The following is a 25,784-nucleotide window of genomic DNA, read 5'->3' on the forward strand; positions in this document are numbered from 1 at the left end:
ATATAGGTGTGAAATTGCAATTTGACTGAGACAGCCAATCCTCAGAATAGGCTGGCTACTTTATTGTTAGTACCAGGTCATGTTCATCTATCAGTGTTGCTTATTGACCTGCAACACTGTTGATATTAACATGTTAAATTCTTATCCTTGTTTTCACATTCCTCCAATGCCTGGCTCCACCCAGGGTTTGAGAGAGCGAGAGTGCAAGAATATGCCATTGAGATTGAGGGTCAGCAAGTACATACTGAATGCTGGAGCACTTTCGATGGGTCTATTGTTGCTCCTATTTCCTACATTTATCCTCATTGCAGTAACCCTTTAGGCCTCAAAAGTCCTCCAAGATACCTGCACTCATCTAATTCGGGCTGGCTGAGCATCGCCAACTTCAATTGTTCTTTCACTAATGGTACTGCCTTTCACTGTGAAGGCCTAAAGCCATAGTACACCCTTCCTAAATCATTAAGTCCTTTGCACTTACTTCACACAGGATATGTTATGTAAAATTGGGTTTTATGCTTAAGCTTTTGGCCATCTATTCCCAAGATCATACTATGTGGTTTGGTGTCTTTTTAAATAATGTTTTTGTGAATTATGGTAGAATGATAGCAAACTTATATAAATAAGTATTGATCACGTCTATCTGTTTATTTAATAGTAATGCGATCACTGCACAAAAGTCCATTTCTAAAAGTTTATTTCAAGATCATTTTTAAAAAAAAAGCGCATTCAGATTTGCAATTCTTTTTCACTTAAACAGTTAAAATGTGCTTTCAGCATTCTATTACATTTCTACAAGACTACTCAAAACAGACATGAATTTTGTACGAAGTAAAAAAGTGAATAAAATTGCATGTATGCATGATAAAATGTTAAGAACATCTACACACAATAAAAACAGGTACAATTTCACAAAAACCGAGCCAAATGTACAAAAGAACCAGATAGAAGAGACAAAAATAAAGAGACACAAGATACATTATTTTGCTTCAATTTTTTAAAACAGTTAATCATACATATCATCGTCATAGTCATCTTCATCTGATTCTATAAAATATTTCACCTCTTTCTTGGCTCGGCCCAGCCTAGACTGAGATGCATCAGGATGTGCGCTTCGAACACTATCAGCTGGTTCAAAATCATTTTCACCATCTTCATCATCATATATTGATTTTTTAGATTTCTAGGGTTAAAATAGATAGCAATACTTAAAATCAATTCAGAACTATTTTTAAGTTTAGTAAAGTTTTGACAGATAAGAAGAAAGGAAAGTTGTTGCATGCATGAATCTAGATTGGAATAATGTTTGTTTTACTATACCAATCACAGCAAATATAAAAAAGTACATCTTTTTAAAAAATCTATTGGACTGCTCCTGTAAGGTCAATTACATTTCCTTTCCCTTTAATGTAACATTATCTGCAGATTCTCCTGCTCTCATTTACAAGTCTGCTCTGCCCATACCTGCAGTTCTTTGACAGGAACAGCAAGTATTAAAATTTTGGAAGTTAACATGAGACAAGTACATAACAGAATGACAAGAAATTCCAATTAGGATTGAAGAAAGTTTTAAGAAGCTTATGTATATATTAATCATGAACTTCATAAAATCTAATGACTCATCCGCAGCTTAAATCACTACCATTAATATGATCTCTTTTACAGTATGCGTTCAAAATAAAATAGGATTCTTCAGCATTCTGAACCTGGTTTGCATTAGTGAAACTGCTGTCTTGAATAATGCAAAGTAATAATGGTTGGTTAAAATGTACAAATTTCTGATAAGCTACTTTTGCAGGCTGGCGAAGAGTTCCATTGCTACACGCAGAGAATGAACAGGACTCATGTTTTCTAATCATTCTGTTTAGAGAGGTTATTACACACCTATGGAACAGGTGGGATTTGATCTAAGCCTCCTGGCTTAAAGGTAGGGGCACTACCATTGCAACCAATGACCCTTATGAAAAACAGACTGATATAAACTTTGTTTCAATCCAGTGTGTACAAAAACAAGGCTTGGATTGGAATGTGCAAATTGGTGAGGAAACTGAAGGGGAATCCCATACACGGCACATCAGAAAACAAAAGCAAACCAGCATTGGCATGATATGAAATAGGACCATTTAGCCTATTAAGGTCCAATATTTCTTTTCAGTGCAAATAATGAGATGGTAGAAAATGGATATTGGCTTGGTGGTTTTCTATAATGTGATATGCATTCAATTTTTAGAAAAAAAAGATTAGGATTCAATTACTATGTTATCTGGATATCAAACAATATGATGAATTCAATGACAAATCAACATCTCATCAATACCTTGTGCCAAGGAGATCTAGCACACAGCTTTAAAAATAAGAAACTGAAGAAACAAGAAAATACAAGCATTTAAACTGCACTTTGCAAGTGCACAATTTTTTTTCTACAACAGCAGGATATACACACAATTTGAACACCTAACATGAATGATGCTAATCCAGCTATATATGGATCATCAAATTTTAAAATAAAACAAGTTCCATATGATAAATGAAAACAACTTCAATACTGCTTAGACATTTCTAACCATCTTAAGTGAGGTTTTTACAGCTTCAAATCGCCAAACGTTACACCTTTTGATTAAAAGGAAACTTGCAATCTCAACTTGAAATGGACAGTAACACATCACAAATCTACCTAGAACAATGTAGTGAAACACAGCAACTGATGGTGAATGGAGTACTGACTACCCAGACTCTCAACTGCCCTCTGAAAAGGCCTAGCAAGTCACTCAGTTGTTTCAATCAATACAAAATCTCAACAAAGAAATGAAACTGGATGGACTACCTGGCATTGACCCAGGCACAGATTAGTCAAGTAACGGCCTCACATTGTCTGTGGGTACAATTCTATCAGTACGACTATTCCTACCACCAACACAATCCCCATCCCTGGATATGGCCTCTCTCAATGGCAGGACAGACCCAGCAGAGATGGTGTCACTGATATAGAGAGGGGAGTGAGTTGCCCAAGGAGTCCTGAATGTTTACTCTGGATCCCATGAAATCTCATGGGATAAGGTTAAATATGGGCAAGAAAACCTCCTATTGATTACTATGTACTCTCCTCCCTCAAATGATTAATCAGTATTGCGCCATGTTGAACAACACTTGGAGGAAGCACAAAGGGGGCAAGAGCACAAATGTACTCTGGATGGGGGGGATTTTTAACATCCATCACCAAGAGCGGCTTAACAGCATTACTGATCAAGTTGGTCGGGTCCTAAAGGACGTAGATGCTGACGAGGGCCACGAGAGGTGATGAGGGAACCTTAGAGTCATACAGCATGGAAACTGACCCTTCAGTACAACTTATTTGCATAAAGAGGGCAAATATACTTGACCTCATCCTTAACAACCTGTTTGCTGCCGATCCATCTGTCCACGACAGTACTTGTTGGAGTGCCCACCACACAGTTCTTGTGTAGATGAGCTCCCACTTTCATACTGAAAGTGCCACATAATACAATGGAGGGTATTATCATTGTACTAAATGGGACAGACTTTGAACAGATCCAGCAACTCAGTATTGGGCATTCATGAGGCACTGTAGGCCATCAATGGGAGCAGAATTCTAGCAGTCTGTAACCTCATGACCTGGCGCATCCTCCACCAGGGGATCAACCTTTGTACAATGGATACTGCAGGAGGGTATGCCAGGAGTGCACGAGACACACCTAAAAATGAGAGCTACCAAACAGGACTACTTGCATGCTAACCAGTATAAGCAACAAATGATACATCTGATCTGTTGGTAGTGGGATCACTTAGCTTTTTCTGAGCTCTGCAGTCATGTCACATCCAGTAATAAACAATGGTGGACAATTAAACAACTCACTGGAAGAGGAGGCTCCACAGATATCGCCATCCTCAATGCCAGTACAGCCCAACACAGCAGTATAAAAGATATGGCTGAACCATTCACAGCAACCTTCAGCCAGAAACGCTGAGTGGGTGATACATCTCAACCTCCTGCAGTGCTCCACAGCATCCTAGATCCAAGTCTTCAGCCAATTTGATTCATTCCAGGTGATATCTGGACATCATTGGAGACACTGGATACTGATAAGATTATGAATCCTGACAACATTCTGCAGTAGTACCGAAGATTTGTGCTCCAGAACTTGTTGCTTCCCTAACCAAGCTGGCCTGGTAAAGTTCCAACACTGGCATCTACCTGGTGAAGTGGAAAATTGCCCAGGTATGTCCTGTAAACAAAAAAGCAGAACTATTCTAATTCAGCTAATTACCGCTTCAATCTATTCTCAATCATCAGTAAAATGATGGAAGGTGTCATTAAAAATGCGATCAAGCAGCACCTACTCAGTAATACCCTGCTCACTAGTGTCCAATTTGAGTTTCAGAGGGGCCAATCACTTCCTGACCTCATTACAGACTGGTTCCACAGGCAAAGTGAGAATTACAGCTCTTGACATCAAAGCCACATGTGACTAAGTGCAGCATCAAGGAGCCCTAGCAAAACTGGAATCAGTGGAATTGAGGGCAAACTCTCTGTTAGTTGGAATCATACTTGGCACACAGGAAGATGGCTGAAGTTGTCTGAAATCAGTCACTTCAGCTCCAGGACGTCTCTGCAGGAGTTTCTCAGGGTAGTATCCTCGGCCCAACCATCTCAGTTGCTTCATCAATGGCCTTCCTTCCATCATGAGATCAGAAGGAGGGACATTCATCAAGGTCTGCACAATGTTCAGGACCATTCATAACTCCTCAGATACTGAAGGGGTCCATAGCTAAATGCAGCAATACCTGGACAATATTCAGCACACAAATACCAGACAATGACCATTTGCAATAATAGACAATCTAACAATTGTCCTTTGATATTCAATATCGTTACCATCACTGAATTCACAATTTTCAACAAACTCAACTGGACTCACCATATAAGTAGCTACAACAACAGGTCAGAGGCTAGGTATACTGTAGCAGGTAACTCTCCTCTGACTCCCCAAAGTTTGTCTACTGTCCAGAAGGTATAAGTCAAGAGTGTGACGGAATACAACACTCCAACAACACTCAAGCAGTTTGACAGCATCCAGGACAAAGCAACCAATGTTATTGGCACCACATCAAAAGCATTCACTCTCTCCACCACTGACACTCAGTAGCAGTATTTACAAGATGCATTGTAGAAATTCACCAAAGATCCTTAGACAGCATCTGCCAAATCCACAATAACTTGCATCTGGAAGGACAAAGGCAGCTGGTACATGGGAACACCATAACCCACATGTTCCGCTCCAAGCCACTCACCATCCGGATGTGGAAATATATTACTATTCCTTCAGTGTCATTGGATCAAAATCCTGGAAAGCCATCCCTAAGAGAATTGAGGGTCTACCTATAGCACATGGATGACAGCGGTTCAAGAAGGCAGCTCTTCACCACTTTCTCAAGGGCAACTAGGAGCAGGCAATAAATGCTGGCCAGACAGCAAGGCCCATGTCCCACGAGTGAATTTAAGTGTGCAAACTGTTGATGTAGATTCCCCACAATCAACATTCATAGCTAATTCAAATAACACTACAGAAGCATAGGAACTAACATAAGCTGCAACATTTAGCCACTGTATTTTCATCTAGTGTAACAAAACATTTACTAATTAGTCTTATAAACTTAATGGAAGCACATGTCCACCCTAATTCATTTAGTGAGTTATAGTCAACCTGCAAATTATCAATGCAAGTTTGAGACAATGAGATTAATGCTTAGAATATTGTGAAAGCTATAATCACTTTAGTGTCTAGGGAACACCTGTTCTTAATTTGGTAAGCAATGCCTTTAGCAGGCAAATTCTAATATCCTGTTCATGAAGGAAAACAGATCAAGACGTTTGTGATAGCAACCAAAAATGATGTCCAACAGAGTCATCCCAAAGAGACATTATTAATTTTGCACCAAGAACATAAAACTGACAAAGTGACCATTAGAGGACTTTTCAAAATTATTCTGGGTCTCTAAGCATTTCTAATTTCTCTAAAAGGGAAAGAAGATACCTTTTTGCTGTTTTAATGGACAACTTGGATCAATGTTCAAACATAATGAAAAATGTCATCACAAAGTATGTTAGATTAATATTGTTATCAGTGGGAACATGTATAAATTGCATTTTTGGGCTTCTCATAATATTTCACCCACTTAACCCAATGTCTCTTTAATCTTACTGCACTTCTCTCCCCAAGTTCCTCCACCTTCAAATATTCATAAATCTGTTACAGACTGAACCATAAATGGCATCAAAAACCAGTATGAATATGTTCACCCCTTGTGCAGTGAGTTTACCTTAGCCAGTCAGTCACTGCAGGAAAGTATCACATGCTCTAAAAATAATGTAGAAAGAAATTCTCTCTCAATTTTAAACTGATGACTGTTGCTACTGATGCCTCAACCATGTCACCAGCATTATTGGAACAAGATTAAAGACACCTATTAAAGAGTGTTTCAGGGACTTTGCAATAATTATTGTTTAGAAGACTGCATTACAAACAGTTGTTTCGCAGTCAACAGGGATAATGCATCAACATGGTGCCTGCTCTATCAGAGCCATCTATGGCTGCACAAAATAAAGTAGATCAGGTACTTCAAATTAAAATGTATATTTTGGTAGCATACCACAGCAAAGCAAAAAATGATAAGCAGGTCCTTTCCTGCATTAATTAGAGTATGGAAGGGATTAGAGTACGGAAGGAAGACATTCAATTCATCATGACTGAATCAGCTCTCTGAGCTAGCTGTCCAACTGGGAACATTTTTGGATATTGGGCTTTGTTTAGGTTACAATGCAAGTAGATTTAGAGTTAAACCCTTATGATAGCAATGTCATAGCTATTGTAGACAGCCAAAGAAAACAATAAACAACTTCATTTAAATTAATTGCTTGGAAAAATTTGGACTAATAAATGGCAGCCATCCTGATTTGTGAAAGGGGGTTGTGTCTGACAAACCTTATTGAAATCTTTGAAGTAACAAAAGGTTTATGACAGTAGTGCTGAGGGCTTTCATAAAGCTTTTGATATGCTGCCCCATAATAGACATGATTGCAAAACAGATCCAAAACTGATTTTCAAGAAGTAGAGCATAGCAGCAAATACTTTTTTCCAAATTAGTCAAATATAGTGCAGAGATTAACGATATTTTTAATAAAGGTGTTCAAAGTTGTGAAGTATTGAGAGAAAATTAGGAGATACTGTTTCAAATAGTAGATGTATTGAAAGCGGCTGGCTAAAGGACCAGAGTGAAGTTGAAATGTTTAAAATCTGTTTTACATTGATCTGGAGTGCACAATATAAAAAGTTGGTGGAAGCAGATTCCACAGTAACTTCTACAGGAAATGTATGAACTCTCAAAAAGTAATTTGCAAGGTTATGGGGAAAGAACAGAGAGGGCCTCAAATTGTACGCACAAAGAGTAGCCACATGTTTGACAGATCAAATGATCTACGACTGCACAAACCAAGGCACAGTAAAGATATATATTTTTCATTATTAAGCTGATTGTTCATCTGTACTGATCCTATGAAGAATGCAAGAGTAGAAGGTAGAGTTAAGAACACAACCAGAAAAAAAATCTTTCAAAACAGAATAGCTAACACACTAGAATGGAGAATTAAATCATTGACAGGCTCCAGGAGCCAGGTGCTAGGTTTCCTACCAAGAATTCTATCAGTGATTAGACTTAGTTTGATGCGGAACCAGTCACATTTGCTGCCATCACTCCCAATAAAAGGCAGTAAAAATGATGTCTGCCACTGTAGTACCCACTGTTCTGTTTAAAAAAAAGAGCAACCAGCTAAATCAGAAGCCGCCATTTAGCGGTGGGGAGTAACATCTAGATAATCTTTCTAATCCATCTGCATCTGTAAATAATCAAATCAATATTGAAGTTTGTCAAAAACAACAAAATGCATCTAAGTCACTTAAACAAGTATTCTTAATCTCTAACAAAGATCAGCTTTCATCAAGAAACTTCAAGAATGAAGCAATGGCTAGAGAAATTATTTGGAAAAGCTTGTCACTATCACACTTTGCAAACTCTTACCAGATCTCAACCAGGGAAGGCCCACAATGAAAAACGAAGTATTCAAGGCTCCGTAGATCTGACAACTATCTCTGTGGTGGTATTCTGAACTGTTATAATGCACCAATATGCAAGGCACACTCAGTATCAATATGGAAACATGATAGACAAGTAAATGATTTAGGTGGTGTAGGTCACTTGACTCTGAGCCTACTCTGCCATTCATATCATGAAGCTATTGAGCAAAATCCATTGAGCCTCAATTTGCTGAGTGAAATACTCTGGTCTTCTGAACACTAATTAGGAGCTGGAGTTGGATCTCAAGCATGTTCTGCTATTTAGTAAGATATGGCTGATGCGATTACTCGATAACCCTGCCTGTACCGATTACCTTTCATTCCTTATATTTCAAGGATGAACCCACCTGCGTCTTAAAAATATTCAGAGGAAGTTTTCCAAGGACTGATAACACATGGAAAAAAAATTCACCTCTGTCATGTTTTATCTTAAATTCCCTGTTTTTTTTTTAAAAAAAAGGAGTAATTCCTAGCTCTGCTAGAAGGAGAAACATTCAGCATTTTAAAAATGCGCCTTTTTATTGTTCTTTTGATTTTGGTCTGAAATAGAGAAAGGACTGTTTTAAAAAAACCTAAGATTGTAAAGGGAATGCTACACCTTTTTAAAAAAGTGAGCTATGAGTATTTTTTTACATAGTTGCTATTTCAAGAGGCAGGGCAAGGATACAACAAATGAGCTCGGGCCAGGGGTGAGTAAAAAGGAACATTCAGCTCGCAACAAATAGCTGATTACTGTGGAATGAGGAGTTGTGGATGACAAAAGGCCTTCTGCCAGCCAACAACCAAGAGATGTGAAATGTCAGATACAGGGAAAGTTCTAGTTGGCACAAAGAGATGGCAGACCAATTAATACACGTTTTGGTACTGTCTTCACAAAGGAGGGCACAAATAATGTCCCAAAAATGTTGGCCAATTCAGGGACTAATGAAGAGGAGGAACTGAAGGAAATCAGTATTATTGGGAGATGGTGTTATGGAAAGCGTTGGGATTAAAGAATATATGTCCAGGGTCCAATAATCTCCATGTGAGAGTACTTAAGCTTCTGTTCCAAGAAATAGTGAATGCTTTGGTGGGCATCTTACAGTTGTACTTAACAATGGTGCTCATTCATGCACATCTTTATAACGTTCAAAATAAGAGAGTTCCAGGATGATTTTTGTAAGTGAATGATATTATGTCAATTAACAATGTCAGCTTTCACCAGATCCTGGAGTTCCTTGTAACAGCACAATATTGAAAATGAATGGCTTGGTTTTAATAATATTGCATGCAACACCATCCCAAAATGATCTTCGATTTAAAGAATAACTGAGTAGAAGATCTTTTACATTCTTTAGACATAATTTGTAGTACGTAGACAACCCGTTATCTGAAACCCAAAAAGCTCCAAGGTCCGAAGGTTTTTTTTGTCAAGTTTTTTCTTATTAACAAGGTTGTTTGCGGAGCAAACAGTTAACCCCAGTTGACACCCCCTCACTGCATGTCACTCAAATGTGACGTGTGGGGGCGTGCCCAGCATGCAGGCCTTGATTCTGTTTCCAGGCACGTTTTATTCACTGAGTGTGCTCCTCCAGTAAGATTTTTAAAAAATTTCACCAAACTGTCACTTGTTCTGAAATTCGAAAAATTCTGAATTCCGAAAACTAGCTGGTCCCGAGCATTTTGGATAAAGAATTGTGCACGCATAGTACTGCTTAGGTTGCAAGATGTATTGCTCTCTGCAGAGAAGTTAATTTGCAGAAAAGCAAGCTGAAATGTATGACCAAAAATTGATACAATTGCATTAGAGACTGAGAAAACTCCAAAACAAACAGACGCATTGGCATCAATTAAAATACAGAGAATGAAAGGCATTCACATTTATTGTTGTGTATATCACACGTCAGGACTTGAGCATCAGTGACAAGGCTACCCATTCTTTAGTTCCCCTTGAGAAAAATGGAAAGAAGTTTTGCCACAAGAACCAATTTGTATCATCGATAGTCACAGGTGAAGTGTTGGAAGACTGGAGGTTAGCTAACGTGGTGCCACTGTTTAAGAAGGGTGGTAAGGACAAGCCAGGGAACTATAGACCAGTGAGCCTGACCTTGGTGGTGGGCAAGTTGTTGGAGGGAATCCTGAGGGACAGGATATACATGTATTTGGAAAGGCAAGGATTGACTAGGGATAGTCATCATGGCTTTATGCATGGGAAATCATGTCTCACAAACTTGATTGAGTTTTTTGAAGTAGTAACAAAGTGGATTGATGAGGGAAGAGCAGTAGATGTGATCTATATTTACTTCAGTAAGGCGTTCGACAAGGTTCCCCATGGGAGACTGGTTAGCAAGGTTAGATCTCATGGAATACAAAGTGAACTCACCATTTGGATACAGAACTGGCTTAAAGGTAGAAGACAGAGGGTGGTGGTGGAGAGTTGTTTTTCAGACTGGAGGCCTGTGACCAGTGGAGTGCCACAAGGGTCGGTGCTGGGTCCACTACTTTTCCTCATTTATATAAATGATTTGGATGTGAGCAAAAGAGGTATAGTTAGTAAGTTTGCAGATGACACCAAAATTTGAGGTGTAGTGGACAGCAAAGAAGGTTATCTCCGATTACAACAGGATCTTGATCAGATGAGCCAATGGGCTGAGAAGTGGCAGATGGAGTTTAATTTAGATAAATGTGAGGTGCTGCATTTTGAGAAAGCAAATCTTAGCAGGACTTATGCACTTAGCGGTAAGGTCCTAGCGAGTGTTGCTGAACAAAGAGACCTTGGAGTGCAGGTTCATAGCTCCTTGAAAGTGGAGTCGCAGATAGATAGGATAGCGAAGAAGGCGTTTGGTATGCTTTCCTTTATTGGTCAGAGTATTGAGTACAGGAGTTGGGAGGTTATGTTGTGGCTGTACAGGACATTGGTTCGGCCACTGTTGGAATATTGCATGCAATTCTGGTCTCCTTCCTATCGGAAAGATGTTGTGAAATTTGAAAGGGTTCAGAAAAGATTTACAAGGATGTTGCCAGGGTTGGAGGATCTGAGCTACAGGGAGAGGCTGAACAGGCTGGGGCTGTTTTCCCTGGAGCTTCGGAGGCTAAGGGGTGACCTTATAGAGGTTTATAAAATCATGAGGGGCATGGATAGGATAAATAGACAAAGTCTTTTCCTTGGGGTTGGGGGGGGGAGGAGTCCAGAACTAGACGGCATAGGTTTAGGGTGAGAGGGGCAAGATATAAAAGAGACCTAAGGGGCAACGTTTTCACTCAGAGGGTGGTACATGTATGGATTGAGCTGTGAGAGGAAGTGGTTGAGGCTAGTACAATTGCAACATTTAAAAGTCATCTGAATGGGTATATGAATAGGAAGGGCTTGGAGGGATATGGGCCGGGTGCTGGCAGGTAGGACTAGGTTGAGTTGGAATATCTGGTCAGCATGGACAAGTTGAACCGAAGGATCTGTTTCCGTGTTGTACATCTCTAGAACCCTTTCGGGTGAGTGAAAAAATACTTTTAGGCAAGATGTTGATTTGGAAACAATTAAGGAACGTTGGTGTTCCCATGTACCTCCTACCCATACTCTGAGCAGATCACAGTTGCCCTATTGGCTTTGAACATGATGCCAAAGCAGCTTTTATAATTTATTGCAGCACATCCTGAAATTAAGAAGAAATCTGGCATGTTGAACGGATGCTGAGCTTAAGAGTATGCACACTGATAAAGTAGATTGCTTTTCCAGGGCAAAATAAAACATAATTATTGCTGAAACTGAGTATTCTACTTACTGACTCATTCACTTCTGAAAATCCAGCTATATAATTTGTGAGACTAATGTGGTTCAGTTTCTCGCTGACTTCCATAACATTGGCAGTTATTTGGCAATGACAAGCCACTAAATGTCAAACTGAGATGGTGACGATCTCTCTTGTAGGGAGATGCTTATTACACAACACTTGTAAATTTTATTTCAGCCATTTTTATAACAAATGTACTTTTTTTATTCCATATTTTTATGGACAGACATGTTCTAGGTCATTTTGGTGATGAGGTCCACATCACAGTTTGAAAATTTACTATAATTTTTGTGTTTGTTTATAGACGTTTTGGCTGATTTAGGTATCAGTTAACCCAGAGAAGGAGTAAGAAAAAACTATTTTTGTCGTAGAACTCATTCTGCTATAACGTGCATTTTGTCAAATTGGGGACACCATTTCTCAAGCGTTAACTTTTAAAACGTGCATTGGTTATAAAGCAATTCTGACCCTATTAGTTTAAATGGTGCTGCTATTATGCAATTTTCTTATAACACGCGATTGCAGGAGAACGGAACTACCATGTTATAGCAGAAACTAACGTATAACAATTAATACAGACCTTGCTTGCTGATGATTTATTAGGTTTCTTCACAGGAGAATATTCATCATCTTCAGAGCCAGATTGTTTTCTCTTCTTTCCTCGACTTTTACCTGTTATACAAGTCCTCAGTATTATTTTTCAGAAAGAGACATTTTAAAGTAAACTGAAGAATATTGAACTGTTTCTGTTGATACAAACATCATACACACCTTTTGGTGGTCCTGATTTCTTTAACACGCCAGAACCCAAGTCTGATTCTGAATCAGAGTCTACAAATTCAGATTTTTTCGGTTTAGCTGCCTGCTTCCGTTTTGCTGGTGTTGCCTTTTTTGTTAGTCCACAACCAAAGTCAGAGTCAGAATCGATATGCTCTGATTTTTTTGGTTTAGGTGGTCGTTTGGGTTTGGATGGACTATCAGTGGTGGGTGTTTTCTTTGTCACTAGAGGTGAAAGAGAAGATTGAATTATAAATATTTATATGAGAAAGCAAAATTAGAATAAATATTAAGGTGGGGTAAAAAAGATAAATGATAGCCAATAGGGCAACATTGTTAATCCAAGACTCAAATGGCTATCTAAATACAGTTGAGGCATTAAACTGGGGCTCTAATTCTGTCAGGAGCCAGATTGCTAAATATTCTAAAGCAAGAATGGAGAAAGAGAAATATGAACAAATTAGAAAAACGTTAAGACATAGTGGGTCTACAATCATGGGTGACTGCGGTGATCATAAATAAATTGTGCAACTGTCATGTGGCATTGAAAGAGAGAGATTTCTACAATGTATCCAGGACTGCTTTCTGAGTCTTTGCATTTTTAATCCAACAAAAGACAGGGCTGCTGTGCTGTGTGTTGTAGAAAATTAATCACAGCAAACAAAGGAATGTGGCAGCATTTAGGTGCATCAAGCAGGTTTGATTTTAAAGTGTAGCTAAAACAGTTGGAATCAAAAATAAGGCACTTCGAAAAATATTAGGTAGAAAAACAGTTTTCTGGATGAGCTGAGAATTAAAAACATAAATCAAGACTTAAAGAACATAAGAACTGAATATAGAAAATAGAAAAGCAAAAAGGAAGCCAAAACAAATATCATGTAAAAAAGGGAAAATTAAAAATGAATTTTGTAAACATACGAAGTAGAAGAATAATACAAGAAAGGATAGGGTAATTAGAGCCAAAAAGGAAATCTTCAATCCCTAAACTATTCTCGAGACAAATAAATTCCAAATTCTCTAGCCTCTCTATATAACTGAAGTTGCTCATCCCTGTGGACCTTCCACAATACACTAACACCTCTTCTAAATTGTGGCTAAATAAGAAATTTACAAGAGTTAGCACAGCTTTTATGCTTTTCATTCTAATTTAAAAAAAAACACAAATCACTTATGCTTTTTAGCAGTCTTATCAACATGTCTTGCACCTTCAAAAGGCATCTTGTACGTGCAGTTGACAGAGTAGATGCAGCGTCAGCTAAAATCACAAAAGGTTAGCTACAAGTTAGTCTTAAAAAGTAGCAACCAAGCATTCTGCTTTACGTCTAGAGGAACAGAACTAAAAATGCTATACAAATACCAGGCAAGACCACCTCCAATAAAAGAGAATCAACATTCAATAAGATTACGAAATTTTCCACAATCAACACTCTGAAGGAAACCATAGGCCAGAAACAGAACTAGACTGGCCATATCAATACAATAACTACAAGAGCAAATCAGAGGCTAGAAATACTGAAGCAAGTAACTCACCTTCTGATCAAACCCTGTCCACTCTCTACAAGCTACAAGTCAGGAATGTGATGGAATATTCCCCAGTTGCCTGGATGAGTGCAGCTCCAGCAACACTCAAGATGCTTGACACCACCCAAGACAAAATAATCTGCTTGATTGGCACCACATCCACACCCTCTGCCACTGACGGTCAGCAGCAGCAGCAGCAGGACATACCATTTATACAGTGCACTCATGAATTCACCAAAAATCGTTTTGACAGCACATTCCAAACTCTCAACCACAACCACCTGGGTCAAGTGCAGCAAATCCATGGGAACATCAGCATGCAAGTTCCTGTCAACCCACTCATCACCTTGGCTTGGAAATATATAACCACTGTCAGTGTTGCTAAGTTAAAATGCCTACCTCCTGTGAATGCATAACAAAATATTAATTCCACACTCTAGGTTCTTCAGGAAGGTGTAACAGCATCTTTATCTGTGACCTGACAGGCAGTCTATAAATTTTATGCATTTCAATGAAATCACTTCTCATTTTTCTAGGTTTTAAATTTTGATGATGGCCATTATGTTAGTCCACCTTTTTAGCTGATGGACTCTATTACCATAGGTTAAGGCTTTTACTGCAAGTGTTTTGATTTTTCTGAGACTCGGTCAGAACAAAATTGTTTCCTAAGGCGACAAAAAGAACATAGTTCTAGCAATGCCATTACCATTTTTGGCCCAATCCCCTCACCCTTTTTTCTAATATTGGGACCCCAGCACCATATGGCCCAACCTTTAGTTTTATAATAAATGAAAGGATTTTTAAAAAACTTTTTACCCTTCTTAGAAGGTGGAAGTGTCTGTATTTTGGCAGGAGCCTTGTGTGAGCTCTTAATACTGCTGAGAGATGAATACACTGGCGATGAATCTTCATCACTGTCTGATTTTAAGAGATCTGAAGGGAAAATAAAACATTACCTCGAATTAGTAATGGTAAAGTTTACATGTTCATTAATGAGAACTTGTCATCAAAAGTTGCTTATAACATTGAAATATCATGAGGGGACTTTACAAAGGCAGAGGAAGATGGGCACTGATTCAGAAACACTTCATAAGAGAAATTATCCAAATAGATGGAAGTCAAGCCAAAGGAGGAAATATTAACTATCTGAAAAGGGGCATGAAACCAACTGACTTAAAGGTGAACAGGCTACCAACTAAGCTACAACTGAAGTGTGATCAAAGAATTAGGTTTAAAGGGGTGAGAAAGCTATGCTAAATGAGGAAATGAAGGTACAGAAGAGGTACTGGGAGATGGAATTCCAGAAGCTGAAGCATGGCAATTTGCAGTATGAGCAAAGATTGGTTGAATAAAAAGGTGCATAAGAATCCAGCAGGAGAGGAATGAAGAGTTTGAGGTGAGATGTAAGCTGTGGAACTTAAGAGATAAGCACTAAACCAAAAGTGGGCGGCACAGTGGCACAGTGGTTAGCACTGCTGCTTCACAGCGCCAGAGACCCGGGTTCCAACCCTGCCTCAGGCGACTGACTGTGTGCAGTTTGCACATTCTCCCAGTGTCTGCGTGGGTTTCCTCCGGGTATTCCAGTTTCCTCCCACAGTCCAAAAGTGTGCAGGTTAGGTGAATTGGCCGTGCTAAATTGCCCGTAGTGTTAGGTGAAGGGGTATATGTAGAGGAATGGGTCTGGGTGGGTTGCGCTTCGGCGGGTCGGTGTGGACTTGGGCCGAAGCGCTGTTTCAACACTAAGTAATCTAATCTAATCTAAAACTCAGGATGCTGGGAGATCTGAAACAAAACCAGGAATTGCTGGCCAAACTCAGGTCTGGCAGCATCTATAGGAAGAAAGCAGAATTAAAGTTTTGACTTCGGTGACTCTTCATAGCGATAGAAATGAGCTTTCTGCATTCATCTTCTCGGTGCAATACTTTGAAATCCATCTAGTGGCAGAGGTTGGCAATGCAAGCAGCAGCTGGACTTCCAGAACTACTGGTACTGACTGTTGTCTGCCACTAGGTGGCGTCCAAAACCTTTCGAGTGAATCCAAGAATGGAACCAGTAGCAAAGAGAAGAATAGACCTGGATCTGAAGGTAAGAACAGAGGCTGAGGTACAGCATTCTGGGAAACAAGCTGGGAAGGTGATGGGGGGATCCCAGTCAAGCAGGAGGGGGGCAGAGAGAAAGGAGGACTGTGGAGACGGCAGAAGCATATTTGATTGCTTGAGTAAGCCATTTGAGCAGGCAACCATGGAGTTTGACAAAGGATAACAAAATGTTTAACAGTTAAAAACAGAAACTGCTGAAGAAATTTATGAAGAAAAAAAGTTGACGAAAGTCTCTACTCGAAACATTAACTGATTTTTGTCTCTGCTGATGCTGCCAAATCTATTGAATTTTTCCAGCAGTTTTTTTTATGTTTCACATCTCCAGCATCCATAGTTCTTTGTTTTATTTTAAGTTATACTGACACTTGGGGGTGGGGGTTCCTCACTTAAAATCAAATTGCTTAATCTTACTTTCATGTTTCAACAGTGATTCCTGTGGGAAACCAGGCTTCACTTAAAGTGATGAATTGCAAGTAAAATTATGCATGAAATGTTTTCTGAGGTACCTTAAAATGAACCCATTATAAAGTAGCAAAGGTTGTGCTAACTGAGACACTGGAAAATCCTTGCCACCCAGTTGCTGAACACTCAAAAGAAAACTACAGTTAATTATTCTCAATAGCCTGGGCATGCTGAATCCAATTATCATGCTCTAAGTTCCATCTAGCTGAGATCAACTAATCTTGAAATTTCAAGATTTGGGACAGAAATTCAATGTTATCTATTTGCTATTGAGTATCAAATTAGGTTACCCGCTTATATGATTAATTGCGGAAAACAATGCAATTTCTTAATTCTTTTTCGCCAATGAAAAGCAAAACACAAATAGGATAAAACGGCCATAATATTGGATTCCTCAAAACGTCTACTCAATAATCAGTTTGCCAGCCTAGTCCAATGTTTGACGTAATCTACCAAGTGTTTAGCAAACTAAAATATTAGTGTATGAACTAAATATGTTTCACTAGGAGTTTGCACATTCTCCCCGTGTCTGCGTGGGTTTCCTCCGGGTGCTCCGGTTTCCTCCCACAGTCCAAAAATGTGCAGGTTAAGTGAATTGGCCATGCTAAATTGCCTATAGTGTTAGGTGAAGGGGTAAATGTAGGGGAATGGGTCTGGGTGGGTTGCGCTTCAGCGGGTCGGTGTGGACTTGTTGGGCCGAAGGGCCTGTGTCCACACTAAGTAATCTAATCTAGTAATGTTGAGGCCTGACAAGATATTATATCAGCCCAAAGATTGCACAACCCCAGAAAGCAGCACATAAATGCTAATCATATGCTAGACTATAATATGCATTACCTATTTCCAACATAATGCAGCTGTGTTAATTGTTTGAACACCCCCCCACCAAAAACAAAAGCTTCACAGTTTTATCACAGATAATCATTTGACCTACCTGCTTCTTCTATTCTCTCATGATACGATGGTGAGAATATGCTTTCTGGTTCATGGTTTTTTGTAGGCTGTGGACTAACCTTTCCGGCACTAGACAGTGAAAACAAAACACAAATTTGTAGGAAACCAAAATGTGTTTTGAACAATGAAAGTTCAAATACTCCGTATACATAACAAGTTTTAAAGTTTGGGAGAAGATTTGTAGCTCGGGTGCTCGTTGTTGTGGTTCTGTTCGCCGAGCTGGGAATTTGTGTTGCAGACATTTCGCCCCCCCGTCTAGGTGACATCCTCAGTGCTTGGGAGCCTCCTGTGAAGCGCTTCTGTAATGTTTCCTCCGGCATTTATAGTGATTTGTATCTGCCGCTTCCAGTTGTCAGTTCCAGCTGTCCGTTGCAGTGGTCGGTATATTGGGTCCAGGTCGATGTGCTAATTGATTGACTCTGTGGATGAGTGCCATGCCTCTAGGAATTCCCAGGCTGTTCTCTGTTTGGCTTGTCCTATAATAGTAGTGTTGTCCCAGTCGAACTCATGTTGCTTGTCATCCATGTGTGTGGCTACTAAGAATAGCTGGTCATGTCGTTTCCTGAACACCAACTAACCACGAAACAACATGACCAGCTATTCTTAGTAGCCACACACATGGATAACAAGCAACATGAGTTCGACTGGGACAACACTACTATTATAGGACAAGCCAAACAGAGAACAGCCAGGGAATTCCTAGAGGCATGGCACTCATCCACAGATTCAATCAATAAGCACATCGACCTGGACCCAAATATACAGCCACTGCAGTGGACAGCTGGAACTGACAACCGGATGCGGCAGAGACAAACCACTATAAATGCCGGAGGAAACATCACAGAAGTGCTTCACAGGAGGCTCCCAAGCACTGAGGATGTCACCTAGACAGGGGACGAAATGTCTGCAACACAAATTCCCAGCTTGGCGAACAGAACCACAACAAGTTTTAAAGTGTAATATATTTAATACAAATGTAGTCACAATTATGGAATCAATTTCTTGGATGAGATAAGAATTTTGAACCATGGAAATAAAATGTTCAGCTCAAAAAAAGAGACAAAATAAGAAATTATTTTTGCTTCTTTACAGAAATCATAGATGATACTGGATTATTAAATATTAATTTTCTGTAGCAAATGATGCTAAGTAAATATTCTTTAGAAGCCATCCAATCAGTCAACAAAATCTTTAGACTAACTCAATAAAATACTCCCTTTCACTGATAATGTCAAACCATCATACATACAAGTAACCAAGTAGAAAATACTCCAAGTAAAAATGAATCTATCACTGTACTTTGTAAGAAGTCATGTTTTGCACAGTAAAGTCTGGTTAAAGGCTTTGTTATGCAAAAAATGGAAGCACATCCAGATACACTAAAATCAGATTCTGTATTGCAAGGTGCTATGCGAGGGACTTGAACAGCATAGAAGCTACAAGCACCAGAGTACATGTGCATTACGATCACTCCATGATGTGCTTTCAGTAATCCTGTAGCATCAGGGTAAGTAGAGGCCCTCTTTGTTTACAAAGCTTTATGCTGGTCTGATAAGCATGTATGTATAATCCATTGCATCCTGCATCAGTGGAAAGCCTGTAATGGCCTCAAACCTAACAGAACTCAGCCAGATGATCAGGATTAGTGCAGTTTCACATGAAATCTCCAGCATTTTTGAAAAGGGCATTTGTCATCTCCTTAATATAGTACAACTAGGACATTCTGCACATATCTCTGGAGGTTTCTTGGATGAAAGGAGGCATTGCAGTGATTTTCAGTGCCACTGTCATTACAGGCTCACCCAATTTTGTCATTCACAGGCTACCTTGCAGCTTTGTGATGGATGGATTCCTGAGGGAGCACCAGTCTTTCTTGACACACTGATATCTGCACATAATCTGTTCAACTTCTGAACACTCTGGGACAGGAATAACCAGTTAGCCTTTTTCGTTCTGCCAAGTTTATTACATTCTTCTGAGGCCTTTTCCTCTTACTGCTCCTGTACAGCCAGCAGTAACAACTTCAAAGGCTGCTGCATCCTTCCTCTGTACTTTTCTTTGGACAAGACATACAGGTCAAATTGGCTCATCTTGGATTTATAGTGGTTTGTCTCTGCCGCATCCGGTTGTCAGTTCCAGCTGTCCACTGCAGTGGCTGGTATATTTGGGTCCAGGTCGATGTGCTTATTGATTGAATCTGTGGATGAGTGCCATGCCTCTCATCATGGGGGACTTCAACTTTCCAAATATTGACTGGGAACACTATAGTACGAGTACTATAGATGGATCAGTTTTTGTCCAGTGTGTGCAGGAGGGCTTCCTGACACAGTATGTAGACAGGCCAACAAGGGGCGAAGTCACATTAGATTTGGTACTGGGTAATGAGCCCGTCCAGGTGTTAGACTTGGAAGTAGGTGAGCACTTTGGGGATAGCGATCACAATTCTGTTATGTTTACGTTAGTGATAGAAAGGTAGAAGTGTATACCACTGGGCAAGAGTTACAGCTGGGGGAAAGGCAGTTACGACGTGATTTAGGAAGCATAGGATGTGGAAGGAAACTGCAGGGGATAGGCACATTAGAAATGTTGAGCTTATTCAAGGAAAAGCTACTGTGTGTCCTAGAAAAGTATGTACCTGTCAGGCAGGGAGGAAATTGTAGAGCGCGGGAGCAGTGGTTTATGAAGGAAGTGGAATCTCTGGTCAGGAGGAAGAAGGCGGCTTATGTTAGGATGAGATGTGAAGGCACAGTTAGGGCGCTTGAGGGTTACAAGGTAGCCAGGAAAGACCTAAAGACAGAGCTCAGAAGAGCCAGGAGGAGACATGAGAAGTTGTTGGCGGATAGGATCAGGGTAAACCCTAAGGCTTTCTATAGGTATTTAAGGAATAAAAGAATGACAAGAGTAAGATTAGGGCCAATCAAGGATAGTAGTGGGAAGTTGTGTGTTGAGTCAGAGGAGATAGGGGAAGCACTAAATGAATATATTTTGACAGTATTCACTCTAGAAAACGACAATGTTGTCGAGGAGATTAGCGAGATACAGGCTACTAGACTAGGAGTGATTGAGGTTCACAGGGAAGAAGTATTAGAAATTCTGCAGAGTGTGAAAATAGATAAGTGCCCTGGGCTGGATGGGATTTATCCTAGGATCCTCTGGGAAGCCAGGAAGGAGATTGCCGAGCCTTTGGCATTGATCTTTAAATCGTCATTGTCTACAGGAATAGTGCAAGAAGACTGGAGGATAGAAAATGTGGTTCCCCTTTTCAAGAAGGGGAGTAGAGACAATCCTGGTAATTATAGACCAGTAAGCCTTACTTCAGTTGTTGGAAAAGTGTTGGAAAAGGTTATAAGAGATAGGATTTATAATCATCTAGAAAATAGTCAGCACGGTTTTGTGAAGGGTAGATTGTGCCTCACAAACCTTATTGAGTTCTTTGAGAAGGTGACCAAACAGGTAGTTTGGCCAAACATGAGAGTAGATGCGGTGTATATGGATTTCAGCAAGGCGTTCGATAAGGTTCCCCACAGTAGGCTATTGTACAAAATGCGGAAGAATGGGATTGTGGGAGGTATAGCGGTTTGGATCAGTAATTGGCTTGCTGAAAGAAGACAGAGGATGGTGGTTGATGGGAAATGTTCATCCTGGAGTCCAGTTACCAGTGGTGTACCGCAAGGGTTGGTGTTGGTTCCACTGCTGTTCGTTGTTTTTATAAACGACCTGGATGAGTGTGTAGAAGGATGGGTTAGTAAATTTGTAGACGACACTAAGGTTGGTGGAGTTGTGGATAGTGACGAAGGATTTTGTAGGTTAGAGAGAGACATAGATAAGCTGCAGAGTTGGGCTGAGGGATGGCAAATGGAGTTTAATGCGGACAAGAGTGAGGTGATTCACTTTGGTCGGAGTAACCGGAATGCTAAGTACTCGGCTAATGGTAAGATTCTTGGTAGTGTAGATGAGCAGAGAGATCTCGGTGTCCAGGTACACAGATCCTTGAAAGTTGCCACGCAGGTTGACAGGGTTGTTAAGAAGGCATACAGTGTTTTAGCTTTTATTAATAGAGGGATCGAGTTCCGGAACCATGAGGTTATGCTACAGCTGTACAAAACTCTGCTGCGGCCACACTTGGAGTACTGTGTACAGTTCTGGTCACCGCATTATAAGAAGGATGTGGAAACTTTGGAAAGGGTACAGAGGAGATTTACTAGGATGTTGCCTGGTATGGAGGGAAGGTCTTATGAGGAAAGGCTGAGGGACTTGAGGCTGCTTTGGTTAGAGTGAAGAAGATTGAGAGGTGACTTAATAGAGACGTATAAGATAATCAGAGGGTTAGATAGGGTGAACAGGGAAAGCCTTTTTCCAAGTATGGTGATGGCGAGCATGAGGGGGCATAGCTTTAAATTGAGGGGTGATAGATATAGGACAGATTAGATTAGATTACTTAGTGTGGAAACAGGCCCTTCGGCCCAACAAATCCACACTGAACCGCCGAAGCGCACCCAATCAGACGCATTCCCCTACACTTACCCCTGCACCTAACACTACGGGCAATTTAGCATGGCCAATTCACCTAACCTGCACGTTTTTCGACTGTGGGAGGAAACCGGAGCACCCGGAGGGGTGCTATACAGACATGGGGAGAATGTGCAAACTCCACACAGCCAGTTGCCTTAGGCGGGAATTGAACCCGGATCTCTGGTGCTGTGAGGCGGCAGTGCCACCGTGTGTTTCTTTACTCAGAGAGTAGTAAGGGTATGGAATGCTTTGCCTGCAACGGTAGTAGATTCGCCAACTTTAAGTACATTTAAGTCGTCATTGGACAAGCATATGGACATATGTGGAATAGTGTAGATTAGATGGGCTTCAGATTGGTATGACAGGTCGGCGCAACATCGACGGCTGAAGGGCCTGTACTGCGCTGTAATGTTCTATGTTCTATAATTCTTATTCCTTGCTAAATATATGTGAAATTCTATGAACAGGAATCTTGTACAGTACAGAGCAAAAGTGGTCAGGTTATTTTCAGGATAGCAAGTATAATAGTGCAGAGTCCCAAGGAACAGTGTTGGTGCCTCAGCAACTTAAGACCTGTACAGGTTAACTTGTTGACAATTCAAAGCTAGGAGGGAAAATAAGCTTTGAGGAGGCCAGAAAGAGATATAGTGAAGAATGTAATGGAATACTCCCCATTTGTGTGAATGTTGGAGTACAGTGCCAACAACACTTAAGAAGCTTGGCACCATCCAGTACAAAGCAGCCAGCTTGATTTGGTGCCACACCAAGAAACATTCATTCCCTCCATCAATGTTCAGTAGCAGCAGTGTGTACTAACTACAAGATGCATTGCAAAAATTCACTAAGGCTCCTGAGACAGCACCTTCCAACCCACAACTAACTCCATCTAAAACAAAGGCAGCATATACATGGGAACACCACCACTTTCTAATTTCCTTCCCAGCCACTACCATACTGACTTGGGAATATATCACTGTACCTTCACTGTTGGGTCAACATCCTGGAATTCCCTCCTACCAATGTTATTGTTCTGCCTGCACACATGGAATGCAGTAGTAGTTCAAGAAGACAGCTAACTTCCACCTTCTCAGGGGCAACTAGAGATGAGCAATAAATGTTGGCCCAAACAGCAATGCCCACATTCCATGAGTAAATAAGAAAAGTTATTTGGGCAAAAAGGAAACAACTTTAATATGTGGGAAACTATGAAGTTATCCACTCAAATGGAAAAGAAGACTTTTTTTAAGCAGGTAAGAAATTAGTAATGTAGATAGAGGGATTTGGGAGTCATGCTCCACTGAGGGGCATTAAAACTAAACCTAGGCACCAAACATATCAATTGTCACAGCTACATGATAAGCCAAACAATAGGAAACAGACTGAGTACCTTCTGAATAATTCTTCGTATAAAATTATCTCCATCATAATATATCCCAGTGAGCTGAACATTTGGAAGTATTATTAATTTGCTGGTACATTACCTGCTTTAGAATGATGTTTTCAATAGTCAATTCCCCAAATGAAAACTCAGATGCTTCTCAGGAAAAACTAAGTACGAATTCTACAGCAATATAGGCTCTAATTAATATCAGTAATAAGTCAGAAGGTTACGAACCAGATCATGGTAAATCAGCGAAAGCATATTAGAACTCTTCCAACATATGAAATAATGTTAAAATCCATCGTCTTTAGTTTATAAGATGGGGCTGCAGTGCTATGGTAAAAGGCAATGAACGCACGTTTTGCATTTTTCAGCTGGGAAGGACTTTTGCAAGTTTGGGGTTAGAATGACTAACAGACTGTGATTCAAAATGACATTGTTCAAATGGCACATGGAAGTTCCAAAGAACTTACAGACTAACAACTAGCAAAAATAAATCAACAAGCAATTCACTAGTGTGGAAGCTACAATATGTTCGCAACCTGTGACGGAAGTTGGAAAGGCTTAACTTTTCAGGGCAAATTTTCTTCAAAAGAATTTTAGATGACAATTCTATGTATTAAATAATGGTCTTGTATTATGACAGAATTAAACATTAATAAAATCTTCTAGCTTGAAATCTCAATCAAAGAATCACAAAATATTAATTCATGACGACTGTGGAGAATTCTACCTAACCTTGTTCCTTCTTCCCTGTGGCACAATTGCCTGAAACACCACAGTGATGGGTGTGGAGTAAAATAGAAATCTTAAAAAAAATTACTTGGCATACTCACTGTAATGATGGCTTGGATTTAATGGAGAAGAAATCATCATCTTCATCCTTCCCTCCACTGTCTGAAGGAACAAATTCAGCATCCCTTTCTTCCACGCTTGGAGATTCAGATTTCATTTTCAAATCATCATCATCATCTGCTTCCTCTTCTGAGAAATCAAATGTATACTTCGGCTTTTCAGCTAGGGAAACAAAGTTATACATGTTACATTTATAATTTACATTCTTTGTACACTAGAAATTAGCTATTTTATGGACTGACACAAGACTAAGAACAGAAAGGTTACCTAGTAATTTCAATACTAAACATCTTTCCATCTGGATGATTTAAAAAGAACTTGGAAATGCTTCTAATTTAGTAGTCCTCCGATGGAGTTCCATTACTTAAGTCCTCAATAACACAGAAGCTTCTCTAACAACATAAGCAGCAAAATATTGCATAGGCTGTAAATCTAAAATATAAATTAATTTTTGGAAATACTGATGAAGTCATACAACATTTAGGAAAGAAAAATACTATTTTAGACGGTTGACTTTTTGTCTAAACTAGCAAAAGATAGAGATGAAACAAATGCATGTATTGAGGGGGAAATAGAGAAGGGAAAAGAAAGAAAATAACTGTAGATCTGCAATTGTTTGGAAACATGATAAAAGTACAGACTGGATTATGGGCGTGCCAGTGCTACATCTCCACCAGTTACTACTAATCTTCCTGATTCAGGTACATTTGGATTCACCTCAAGGCCAGTTTCCACTGTACTGAAAGACACTGTTACAGGATACTAAATATCAAAATCAATCTGGATTGAAGTATGAAGGGGAGCACAAAATCAGCTCTTGGTGTCCATAATAGGGAAGGTAGGAGATCCTTTTGCATAAACTAGAGCCAATCTATCACAAAATATAAAGTTTGCAACAGTAATTGTCTTCACCAAACTAGATTAGATTAGATTAGATTACTTACAGTGTGGAAACAGGCCCTTCGGCCCAACAAGTCCACACCACCCCGCCGAAGCGCAACCCACCCATACCCCTACATTTACCCCTTACCTAACACTACGGGCAATTTAGCATGGCCAATTCACCTGACCTGCACATCTTTGGACTGTGGGAGGAAACCGGAGCACCCGGAGGAAACCCACGCAGACACGGGGAGAACATGCAAACTCCACACAGTGAATTGAACCCGGGTCTCAGGCGCTGTGAGGCAGCAGTGCTAACCACTGTGCCACCGTGCCGCCCATTACAGAGTCATTAAAACCCGTTTGATTCATTCATTTTCTAAGTGTAAGGAAATCTGTCATTTCTACAAAGTGCAATTTAGATGTG

General features: G+C 39.9%; 1 protein-coding gene across 1 annotated transcript in view; it reads right to left on the minus strand.

The window, feature by feature from the left end:
* Positions 1 to 677: 677 nt before the first annotated feature.
* The window catches only part of LOC122549657 (DNA topoisomerase 2-beta-like), a 148,289-nt gene continuing 123,182 nt past the window's right edge, over positions 678 to 25,784 (minus strand). Inside the window, exons 31-36 of the mRNA XM_043689461.2 lie at positions 24,457 to 24,637; positions 17,708 to 17,796; positions 15,029 to 15,145; positions 12,686 to 12,916; positions 12,495 to 12,586; positions 678 to 1,180 (exon numbers count right to left, since the gene is read on the minus strand). Coding sequence (XP_043545396.1) covers positions 1,004 to 1,180; positions 12,495 to 12,586; positions 12,686 to 12,916; positions 15,029 to 15,145; positions 17,708 to 17,796; positions 24,457 to 24,637 — 887 coding nt within the window. The 3' untranslated portion in view covers positions 678 to 1,003. The remainder of the gene's footprint in view (positions 1,181 to 12,494; positions 12,587 to 12,685; positions 12,917 to 15,028; positions 15,146 to 17,707; positions 17,797 to 24,456; positions 24,638 to 25,784) is intronic.

The sequence above is a fragment of the Chiloscyllium plagiosum genome, unplaced genomic scaffold (genome assembly GCF_037043375.1).
Source record: "Chiloscyllium plagiosum isolate Xiang-an unplaced genomic scaffold, Cpla_swu_hap1 HiC_scaffold_5, whole genome shotgun sequence".
NCBI lineage: Eukaryota > Metazoa > Chordata > Chondrichthyes > Orectolobiformes > Hemiscylliidae > Chiloscyllium > Chiloscyllium plagiosum.